General features: G+C 34.3%; 1 protein-coding gene across 7 annotated transcripts in view; it reads left to right on the top strand.

The window, feature by feature from the left end:
* LOC309842347 (uncharacterized protein C1orf141 homolog) overlaps nucleotides 1–12,268 on the top strand; it is a 55,015-nt gene that overhangs the window by 31,377 nt on the left and 11,370 nt on the right. For 5 of the 7 annotated variants that reach the window (XM_082686440.1, XM_082686437.1, XM_082686435.1 and 2 more), the window contains 2 exons: nucleotides 4,785–4,852; nucleotides 10,463–10,607. In XM_082686440.1, the coding sequence (XP_082542566.1) occupies nucleotides 4,785–4,852; nucleotides 10,463–10,607 (213 nt within the window). The remainder of the gene's footprint in view (nucleotides 1–4,784; nucleotides 4,853–10,462; nucleotides 10,608–12,268) is intronic. The other 2 variants (XM_082686439.1, XM_082686438.1) reach the window with 1 other exon arrangement.

Below are 12,268 nucleotides of genomic sequence, written 5' to 3'. Positions count from 1 at the left end.
ATTTTCTTCCACTTTTCAACACAAATATAGTTGGTTGATCACTCCCTCTTCCTTAAAACTCTCCTCGTTGGGATCTTGGATCCCATGTATCTTGTTTTTCTGCTCTGTCACTCTTCAGTCTCTCCTCTTAATTTATCTTCTCTATCATTAAAATAGTGTACAATTGACCCTTGAACAACATGGGGGTTAGAGGCACTGACTCCATTGCACAGTCAAAAATCTGCATATAACTTTTGATTCCCCCCAAACTTAATAACCTACTGTTGACCAGAAACCTTTCTAATAATATAAACACATATTTTGTGTATTATTATATGCTATATTCTTATAATAAAATATGCTAAAGAAAAAATGTTATTAAGAAAATCATGAGGAAGAGAAAATGCATTTATAGTGATGAAGTCCCAGAACCTAAGTCATGTTTGGTGGAGTGAGGTTCGGAGCTGATGACTAAAGAAAGAATTCTTAAGACATCTTTGGTGCAAAATGGTGGTTTATTAAAGCACGGGGACAGGACCCGTGGGCAGACGGAGATGCTGCTGCCCCGGGTTGTGAGGAGTGGCTGGTTATATACACAGGAGTTGGGTAGGTGAGGACAAAGGGTTGTTCAGAAGGGCTATTGGGATAAAGAAGACTGTCAGGATATGGAAGGCCTGGTTACTATCAAGCCAAGGCCACTTTCCCTCTAATGAGGCACTAACATAAAGACAATTGGGAGTCTCCTGGTGGAATGTTACATTCCTGCTATCAAACGTCCTTGTTAGTGAGATTTAGGTCTTAAAAGAAATTTAACTTTATTTACTTTTCCTTCTACCTCCATCTCCTTCGGTTTTTTTATGGAGGGGAGGGTGACGTTAGGGCTTGAGGAACTGAGTTATGTATCTTTGGAAATTGGGCTATTGATAAGGCAACTTTTTTGTTGTAAATCTCAAGGACATTTCTAAACCAAGAGAGACTCCTGCCTTGCAGGACTGTGATCTCTGCAAGATAACCATTTGCTCTTCTTTTAGGGCAGTCAGGGGTGCCTGTGAAATGTCACACATATTACCAAGGGGAGTGGGTGGAGAGGGGGTGCAAGGTGCCAGCCCCTGCTCCGTTCTCAGCCAGCCTCCTGCTCCCTCATCAATAGTACTGTACTGTATCAAAAAAATCCATGGATAAATGGACTCATGTAGTTCAAACCTAGGTCGTTCAAGGATCAACTGTATATCACAGTTTATCTATTCTACTGTTGAAATTTGGGGTTTTTGGTTTGTCAGCCATTACAATGCTGAATGAACATTCTTGTTTATGCATCCTGCTGTATACATGTTAAAACTTCTTGAGAGTGTATATCCAGGATTTATATTGCCAAGTGTACTTATCCTCAACTATAATAAATACTGGCAAACTTTCCAAAGTAGTTGTACCAATCTGTACTCCCATCAGATTTGTGAGGGTTCTTTTTGTTCTGCTTTCTTGCTAACATTCAGAATTAACTGATTTTTATTTTGGTGCACATACTAGTATATGATTATGTTTTAATTTACACTTCCATGATTACCACTAAGTTTGAGAACTTCTTCATAACACTATGGATCAATTAAACTTACACTTGTAGAAATCATTTGAGCTTCAGCTCATTTTATTTCCAAAATTTTATTTATTTATTTGAGAGAAAGAGAGTGTGTGTGCATAAGCAGGGGGAGGGGCAGAGGGAGAGAAAGAAGTAGACTCCCTGCTGAGCACGGAGCCTGAAGTGGCTCTTGATCCCAGGATCCTGAGCTCTTGACCAGAGCTAGAATCAGACACTTAACCAACTGAGCCACGCATGTGCCCCTTAGCTCATTTTAAAAGTAGGTTTTTGTCCTTTTCTCATTGATTTCTTTATATATTCTACTCACTAGTTTTTTGTTGGTTTTATATATCATGAATATCTTCCCTTTTCTCTCTCTCTTTTTTTCATTCTATGGTGTCTTTTTGATGAAATTCTTTGACTTTAAATATACCAGATCTTTCCCCCATTTGACAAGTATTTTTTGTTCCATATTTAAGAAATGTTTCTCTACTCTGTGGTCATGAAGACCTTCTCCTAGTTATCTTAGAAAAGACTTTAGTTCTTCTTTTTATATTTAGGCCTAAACTCTACCCAGGATTAAATTTTGAGTGAGGTGAGGGTCAAATATAGGTATCTCAGCATGTAATTTAAAAGGCTATTCTTTCCCTAGTGCTCTGGGCTCTTTGCTCTGGAACTCTTATTGTTTCATTATTTGTCTATTTACCATTAATGCCGTATCACATTAATATATGTAGCTTAAAATAACTCTTGAATCTGGTAGAGCAAGTCTTCTAATTTTGTTTTCTGAGAATATCATGGATATTTTATTTTCCATTATGATTTTTTTTCTCTTACCCATTTGCTATTTAGAAGTATATGTCTCCACTCAAAGTACTTGAGACTTATCTTTTTTTTATTAAGATTTTTTTTTTTATTTGTCAGAGTGAGTGAGCACAAGCAGGGGGAGAAGCAGGCAAAGGGAGAAAGAGGCTCCCTGCTGAGCAGGGGCCCCGTTGGGAGACTTGATCCCAGGATCTTGGGATCATGACCTAAGCTGAAAGCAGGTGCTTAACCAACTGAGCCATCTAGGCGTCCCTATTTGAGGCTTTTCTTTCTTTCTTTCCTTTTCTTTCTTTCTTTCTTTCTTTTTTTTTTTTTTTTTAAGATTTTATTATTTGACAGAGAGAGGCACAGCAAGAGAGGGGAACACAAGCAGGGGAAGTGGGAGAGGGGGAAGCAGGCTTCCCACTGAGCAGGGAGCCCAATGCAGGACTTGATCCCACGACCCTGGAATCTTGACCTGAGCCCAAGGCAGACACCCAATGACTGAGCCACCCAGGTGCCCCTATTTAAGGTTTTTCTAATTATCCTTTTGACTATAGCTTTTTAGCACAATTCCATGGTTGTTTGAGGATACAGTCCATATGATTTCAGTCCTATGTAATTAATGTGTGTTTGTCATTCACTATATGGTTAATTGTAAATGCTCTGTATGTGCTTGAAAATAATGTATATCCTACAGTAGTTGAGTACAGTGTTCTGAATATGTCTTTTAAGTCAAATTTGTAGCCCATATTTTTCAACTTTTATATCCTTATTGATTTTTCTGTTTGCTCTTCTGATAGTTTGTGAGAAATTTCAGACTTGCATTTTTCCTTGTAGTGTCAAATTTTGCTTTATAGATTTTTAATATCCTTTAGGTGATGTTATCCATTACATAAAATTTAAAATTATTATGTATCTAGTGAATCGAACCCTTCTTAATTATAAAGTAATTGTCTTATTATCTAATATTACTGTAGCTATCCCAGCTTTCTTTTGGCTACCATTACATGGTATATCTTTTCCCATCATTTTAATACCCTCTTTTAACAATGTAATCTAGATTTATCTCTTGTAAATATCATACTATTAAATGTAATAACCTACTGTGGTAATCTTTGTCTTTGAAATGGAACTCTTAGTCCATTTGCACTTAATGTCATTGCTGATATCTTTGGATTTAATTTTGCCATCTTATTTTGTTCTTTATTTGCTCTTTTATTTCTATGCTTTTCCCCCCGTTTCTCGTGTTTTTCTCTAGGATTGAATTTTTTAAGTTTCACTTTTCCATTTATTAATTTGGAAGTTATATACTCTGTTTCTATTCTTTTTTAATTTTTTTATTCTATTATCTTTTTATTATGTCCAGTTAGCCAACATATAGTAAATAGTTACCCAAAAAAAAAAAAAAAAGGATCTTAGAACACTTCAGTTATTTTACTGACATCTGACTTTTTATGTTATTATTAAAATCCAGAGTTTTATCTAAATATTATGTAAATCAGACATGGATGAGACTCAAGGTATGATTCCTCTTGATGCAAAATTCCTCTCTACCTGTAAACCCCTGGAACCAACAATATGTGTACTTGCAAAATGCAAAGCTCAGACAAGCACAGGATAGGCATTCTCATTCCAAAAGGGAGAAATAGAAAAGAAAGAAGGGATGATGGGTCGTAAGTGAGCCCAACACCAGTACTTGGCACATAGTAAGTGATCAATAAATAATTATTGATTGAATGAATGCCAGATACTCTTAAGTTTGTTACATCAATTATCTCCTTTAATCCTCACAGCACTGCTTTAAGGTAAGTGCCATTATTTCCCCTTAACAAATGAGAAAACTAAGGCTCACCAAAGTTAAATAACTCAACCCAAGACTACAGGACTTACAGACAAAAATGTAGGGTGTGGTCCCAGGCTATCTAAATCCAATGTCTGTACCTGTCTGTATGCAACCCATCTGTATGCTTGACTAAATCCATCAAAGGATAATCCAGATTAATACATAATTAGAGTTTAGGGGGGGATTCAGTTTGAGGGGAATACTTCTCTCTTCAAAGGCATAATGAGTGAAAAGATTCCTTTAATTAGTCTGATTCCATTTTATTTAGAAATCCATTTTTCCCCCTGAAGATAGCACTCTGTGGTGTGTTCTGAGGTCATAGTTCTGACCTCCCATAGTTTCTGATAAATAGCTAGAAGTAAATAATCAAAAGTTGTATTCTGTTAATAGAAACTCACTTTTAAAGCAAAATAGAATATATTTAGCTCTGAAAATATAAATGTAAAGCAACACAAGCACCTACGTTTATCAAATTACTTTACTAAAAAGTTTACTAGAAGTAGAGAAAATAGTTTATTGATAGTTAGAAGTAGTCAAATAGTATGGAAATATCATTTGTAATTGTATTTGTTTCTATAGAGCCTGTGAAAGAAAATCTGAAATCAAGATCATTTAGACCTTTCCTTTATCTTAAGGATACAGCTGAGGTAGGTTTAATTTGTCCACTTAACAGTTACTTGGTAGAAATTCAGATTAGCGCTGACAATTTTATGTATACTTCTGTAAGTCCCAAATTCAAATGTATTTTAGGATTAAAAATATAAAGTCTTAAGGTGATTTCATCTTTGATATTACTATAACTTTATGTACAGAGATAATACAGAAAATAATATAATATTCGCTTGACAGCCCATACAGCAGAAATTTTTTACCAAGTATGATAAGGAATAACAGTTATCATAAAGTCAGTTAAAACAGGACATCATAAAAAACTCTACAAGCATAATTAAATATTTAATTTCAATATAAAATATGAAAATACAAATGTAATCTTTTCATGTATAGCCAAGATCATTTTTTTTAAGCATGCTATGGTTATTTAAATTATATAATTACAGTAACAATTAACCATAAACAGGTTTGGGACCAACAATACTGACTCTTTTTTTTTACTGAAGTATAATTGAAGTATTGAAGAGTAATACACAATGTGATTTGACAACAGTATTGACTCTTGATAACCATTTGAGCAGAGGTTCAAGGGCATCTTGAAAAGTAGTTGACTAGCCTTGAGCACTGCGCATGCCTTGGATATTATTCATTAAGTTTTATCCAGGATACTAGAAAGAGAAGTTAACTAGAGAATCAGCAAGGAAAGTCATTTAAAAGAGTTTCCTAGGACTCTGAAAAACAATCTGAGGGTTTTGAAGGGGCAGGTGGTGGGAGGTTGGGGTACCAGGTGGTGGGTATTAGAGAGGGCACAGATTGCATGGAGCACTGGGTTTGGTACAAAAATAATGAATACTGTTATGCTAAAATAAATAAAAAATAAATTAAAAAATAAAAAAAAATTTAAAAAGGAGTTTCCTAGGTATTAATTAATTTATTACTAACCCTGATTATTGCTAACATGGAGGATGAAACATGAAGAAATACATACTTTGGACCATAATTAATGACATTATAATTTTTGTTGCATATTGCCACCTTTTATAATTTTTAAGAAGATTTACAGCATCCATTGTCTGGACTATTTTATCCTCAACTACATGTTTTATTTAGGTTCACATTTTTTTAAAAAATCTTTCAAGAAATATATATTGTAACATCATAAGTTTACTCATAATAATAAATTTATTACCATCTTTTAGAAAAATGTAACATTTTAATTTTTAAAAATTAAATTGAAATATTCATATGAATATTAAAAATTAAATAATACAGAAAAGCTAATAAGAACACAAAGCACTTCTATCCTGTACTTTTTGTTCTAATTTTCCCGTTTTAAAGGTAACCATGTTTACCTTTTAGGGGGGTTTTAATTTATCTTATGATTAACTCCATAATTTTAAAGAATGAGCTTCTACTACTACTTTTTTATTTATCTACTTTAAATATTATCTACTGAATAATCAGTAAAATATATTTAAATTAGCTTTTTTACACTGCTCTACACTTCACTTCTCCCCATTTTTTCCTTCCTTTTTTTTCCTCTTCTCTTTTTTTCTCTTCTTTTTTCTTCTTTCTTTCCATTTTCTTATTTTTAATGGTTAACTTTTGCACCTATAAAATATCTAAATATTTATTCTTTTGTTTCAACTTTAGTCATTAACTCCTATTCCCCTTTACATAAGATGAAGATTTTAGCAGTCCCATTCTTTTCTCCCACTCTCCTCCACACCTTCTTCCCCAAGTCAAGTATATATTTACTATTACATTATTGAGGTCAATGATTGTATCACCTTGCAATTCTCTTGGCGCCCTCATGTTTTGTCTATAGGTTAATTCTAAAACTCAAAACTATAAATAATATCTATGTTACTGTGACATTGTAAATAATCACTCATTGCAGAACAAAGTAATGTGCTAGGATTACTATTCTTCTCAATGAGTAAAATGTAAAAACAAAGGCTCCCTTTGCTTATTCTCCATCACTTACTCAAAAAGCAAGTTTGCCTCACATTGAGAATTTGACTGTCCTGTACACTTTTGTATTTTTTCCTGGATATTCTAGTTGGCTTTTTTTTCTTGTGGAGAATGATAATAATAGCAAACATCCATATAGTACTTATAGTACTTCTATAGTATATAAATGCATATATATCTGTATATATATATGTATGTGTGTATGTGTGTGTCTGTGTGTATAATTTACATCTCCAACAACTCAATGAAGTAAGTACTATTTTTATTCCTATTTTATAGATGAGAAAGAAAAAGGCACAAAGAAGATAAGTAATTTGGCTGAGATCAAATTATAAAGAACAGAGCTAGGAAGAACCTAACAGTCTGATACATGCTCTTTACCTCTAAGATATGCTGCCTCTGAAAAAGAAACATTTAACTTTCTCATTATATGTGGATACAGTCAAGCTTCCTTATTTGTTCTCTCTATTGAGTGGAATCCATTCCAATCTTCTTGGAGGAATTGTTCGTTGGAGCCCTGTGACTTTTTGTTCTAAATTTGATCCATTATTCTTAAGCCTGCTCTGGAGTTGTCACTGGGTCATTCCATTCCTGGTTTAGTTGCCAGATTCTAGTACTCCGTGTCTTATTTCTTCTTGGATTTCATCTTTATTTTCCTAGAATATTTCTTCAAGAAACTTCCCTAGAAATGTCATTTACTTATTTTTCCCATGTATATGAATGATAGTTTAGCTGAGTAAAATTATATGTTTAAAATCATTTTTTTCCCTAAACTTTGATGACATTGCTCCACTGTCATTCAATGGTGCTAATGAAAAGTTTTCAGTCTTTTGTAAGTCATCTTACTTTTTTTTTTTTCTGTAATCTTTTAGAATCTTCTCTTTATTAATGTTGTTTTGGAATGGTCTAAGGATATGTCTGAGTGTGGTAATTTTACTTCATTCAATTCATTCTGTTCAGTGTTCTATAAACTCCACCGTAAATTCAAATGTCTTTCTTTAGGTCTCAAAAATGTCTTTCTGTCATTTCTTTTCCAGTTTCCTTTCCACTATTTTCTCTGTTCTCTAATGGTCAGATAATAGATTACTTTGACTGATCCTCTATATTGCTATTCTCTATTTTTTTTTTTTTGTCTCTGAAAATTTGCCCTTTATTCTGATCTTTTTACTTCATTTTGGTTTGGTAATGACATTTTAAATTTCTTTCTTGTTCTTAGTTGTTTTTTTCTTTTCATAGTCTCCCATTATATTTGTTCTCAATGTTTTCTGAGGATATTAGAGTTCATTTTCTTAAGTTATTTTCTGTTTCTTGAATTATCCTCTCTTTTCTGTTGTTAGTGCTCCTTTCATTTATCATGATGGGTATTTCTGAAATTACTGATTTTTATTATATATGATAAATCTTCATTTATTTATATTTAATCTTTTTATGAAACTGCTATTAATTTTATAAATAAGCATTTCTTTAGAATTGAGAACCAGCTCTTCTGTGTATACACCAGAATTCTCAACCAGCTAGCTCTACTTTAGCATAAAAGGGCAGAGAGCAGGTAGTTTGACTGGTAGTCTGTATTTCAGATGCTAAAATGTAGAGAGTTTCATCCTGGGAACCAAACTCATATTAGCAGTAAGTTCAGTAGCAGAAGAGCACTTATTTTATCCTGGGATTAATTAAATACAATTTCCTATAACTTTGTATGTGGGCTAGAGTAAGTGGGAAATGGGGGAAGTGACAACTGGTTCAGAAATTCCATAGAATTTCAGTTAACCTGCCTCTTTACAACTTTTATTTTCATTCTCACCCTAAATATCTGCCAATTTTAAGCCTGGAGTTTCATTGGAAAACAACTTTAATACCAAAAGATTCAAATAAAATTGATAAATTCAATAACCATCTTTGATAAGACTACAAAAAATACTTAATATGATAAAGAATATCAACATAATTTTACAAATTATACCTATATAAAACTAATAACCAATTTCATAATTAATGATAATACATTAATCTATGGCATGGCAAGAGTGACACTTGTCACCATTATTATTTACAAATAATAGTGTATTGTTTTAATGCAAACACTGAGCAATGCAACTGGAAAAGATAATGGAAGTAGTAAAAGCTCTGGAGAATTCTGAGGCAGTATTGCTGAGTAAGTCCCTATTATACCATCCCGTCTCAATGACTATAAACTCTAGACAAGATACTCACAAGACACACACACACACACACACACACACATATGTGTGCCTGCACGCACAAGCCACCTGAAGACCCTAAAGAGTAAACAAAAGAAGGTGACAAAGAAAAAGCATAGAAACTTGTGATAACTGACTTGCCTGGAGCAAAGTTGCTATTTTTATGGCTTTTAGCTTGAAGGGTGGATGAAATTAGCACTGCATGGGGCATCTAAAACGCCAATGGAAAACTTATGTAATTTTCTGGCCAGAAGAGCTAGAGAGCAATGTTCAGGACAACTGAAGCTTTTACTCAGCCATCAGAAAGGATGAATACCCAACTTTTGCATCAATATGGATGGGACTGGCAGACATTATGCTGAGTGAAATAAGTCAAGCAGAGAAAGTCAATTACCATATGGTTTCACTTACTTGTGGAACATAAGAAATGACATGGAGGACATTAGGAGAAGCAAAGGAAAAGTGAATTGGGGGAAACTGGATGGGGAGATGAACCATGAGAAACTGTGGACTCTGAGAAGCAAACTGAGGGTTTTAGAGCGAAGGGTCATGGGGGGATGGGTGAGTCTGGTGATGGTTATTAAGGAGGGCTCATATTGCATGGAGCACTGGGTATTGTACATAACAATGAAACTTGGACCACTGCATCAAAAACTAATATGTATTTTATGGTGACTTACACAATATAAAAAATAAAAATAAAAAAATAAGAAAGGAAAGGTTAAAAAAAAAAGTGAAGGAGGACTAATAGAAGAGAGCCAAAGATGGTAGGTAGCCCCTATCCAAGTCTCTCACTGACCCCTGAACCATGCATGTTTAGGGAGATTGCAGGCAACCCAGCTAAGGATATAACAACTGAACTGAGATTTGAGCTGCTGCTCCAAAGACAGAGGGCATTTTGAACTTGACCAAGCTAATTGTTAAAATAAAAACATCAATAATCTTTGTAAGGATAGAGTAGATCACCAAAATCTCCCTCTATATTAGACATCTAATAGTATCTGAGACACTAACCTAGGAAAGGCTAGATCACTTTTTCCTGTTTTCTCCTTTTACTCAGAAGTATACTGCTGCATCTACTCTATGTATGAGTAAAGTTTCTGTTTAAACTAAGAAGGCTTTTTTGGCTCAGTATTTGAACTTCACACTTTCCTTTTATTTGGAGAAATAAATTTTATATGTGAATATAATGGAGACAAAGAAAATAAAAGTTAGCAAGAAGTGTGAACATAGACCAATTTTTTAATTTCTGTGATTTGTTTCCTCCTCTATCAAGAGTTATTAACATTCATATCATAGGGGTGCTTTTGAGGATTAAGTGAACATTATATTTGGAAGTATTTAAAGAACCAAACAGCTGTTAGTTTTCATAATTAGATATGCCAAATGTGAATAATTAAATTTAAATTATTTATCAATATACCTGGAAAGGAATAATTTCTAAGGTAGTTTTCTATTTTCCCCGATGTTTAGGTGAAGAATGCTAACGCTTTGTGCTACTTACATCCACAGAATACACAACCATGTAGAAGAACACTGGGTCCTACAGTCATTTCTCCTGTACGCAGGATTCAATCCAAAGCTTATAAGAAGGAAAAAGACTCTACTTTATTTGCAGGTATATATTTTGCATTTTTATATGGAAATAGCTGAAAATTAACTGCATCTAACTTTAAGATATAAGTATTAAGAAAATTTTTAACCAAAGAATATCAGTATCTGATCATATCACCACATTATTTCTCTACTTAATAACATCTGAATGATGTTATTCATTCTATTACAAAATGGTAAAATCAAGATTCCTTAGTATGGTATATAAGATTTTTCCAGACTTCTATTCTGTCTCTTTATCCTCACTGATTCCAGTCACGATCTGTTCTGAATACTGTGTAATTTGATCCATTCTGGTCTCTATGCTCAGAACATATTTCTCCACCTGATAGATTCTTTTTTAAAGTTTTAATTTAATTTGATTTAATTTTATAATTTTTTTATTAACATATAATGTATTATTAGCCCCAGGGGTACAGGTCTGTGAATCTCCAGGTTTACACACTTCACAGCACTCCCCATAGCACATACCTTCCCCAATGTCCATAACCCCACCACCCTCTCCCTATTCCCCTCCCCTGACAACCCTCAGTTTGTTTTGTAAGATTAAGAGTCTCTTATGGTTTGTCTCCCTCCCAATCCCATCTTGTTTCATTTATACTTTTCCTACCTCCCAAACCCTCCACATTCCCTCTCAACTTCCTCATTATCAGGGAGATCATATGATAATTGTCTTTCTCTGATTGACTTATTTCACTGAGTATAATACCCTCTAGTTCCATCCATGTCATTGCAAATGGCAGGATTTCGTTTCTTTTGATGGCTGCATAGTATTCCATTGTATATATATACCACCTCTTCTTTATCCATTCATCTGTTGATGGACATCTAGGTTCTTTCCATGGTTTGGCTGTTGTGGACATTACTACTATAAACATTTGGGTGCATGTGCCCCTTCAGATCACTACATTTGTATCTTTAGGGTAAACACCCAGTAGTGTAATTGCTGGGTCATAGGGGACCTCTACTTTCAACTTCTTGAGGAACCTCCATGCTATTTTCCAGAGTGGTTGCACCGGCTTGCATTCCCACTAACAGTGTAGGAGGGTTCCCCTTTCTCCGCGTCCTTGCCAGCATCTGTCATTTCCTGACTTGTTAATTTTAGCCATTCTGACTGGTCTGAGGTGGTATCTCATTGTGGTTTTGATTTGTATTTCCCTGATGCCGAGTGATGTGGAGCACTTTTTCATGTGTCTGTTGGCCATCTGGATGTCTTCTTTGCAGAAATGTCTGTTCATGTCCTCTGCCCATTTCATGATTGGCTATTTGTTCTTTGGGTGTTGAGTTTGATAAGTTCTTTATAGATTTTGGATACTAGCCCTTTATCTGATATGTTGTTTGCAAATATCTTCTCCCATTCTGTCAGTTGTCTTTTGGTTTTGTTAACTGTTTCCTTTGCTGTGGAAAAGTTTTTGATCTTGATGAAATCCCAATAGTTCATTTTTGCCCTTGCTTCCCTTGCCTTTGGCAATGTTTCTAGGAAGAATTTGCTGTGGCTGAGGTCAAAGAGGTTACTACCTGTGTTCTCCTAAGGATTTTGATGGATTCCTTTCTCACATTGAGGTCCTTCATCCATTTTGAGTCTATTTTTGTGTGTGGTGTAAGGAAATGGTCCAGTTTCATTCTTCTGCATGTGGCTGTCCAATTTTCCCAACACCATTTGTT

The sequence above is a fragment of the Mustela nivalis genome (assembly GCF_964662115.1).
Source record: "Mustela nivalis genome assembly, chromosome: 10".
Classification (NCBI taxonomy): domain Eukaryota; kingdom Metazoa; phylum Chordata; class Mammalia; order Carnivora; family Mustelidae; genus Mustela; species Mustela nivalis.
The sequence above is the reverse complement of the archived record's forward strand: the minus strand, read 5'-3'. Positions and strand labels throughout refer to the sequence as shown.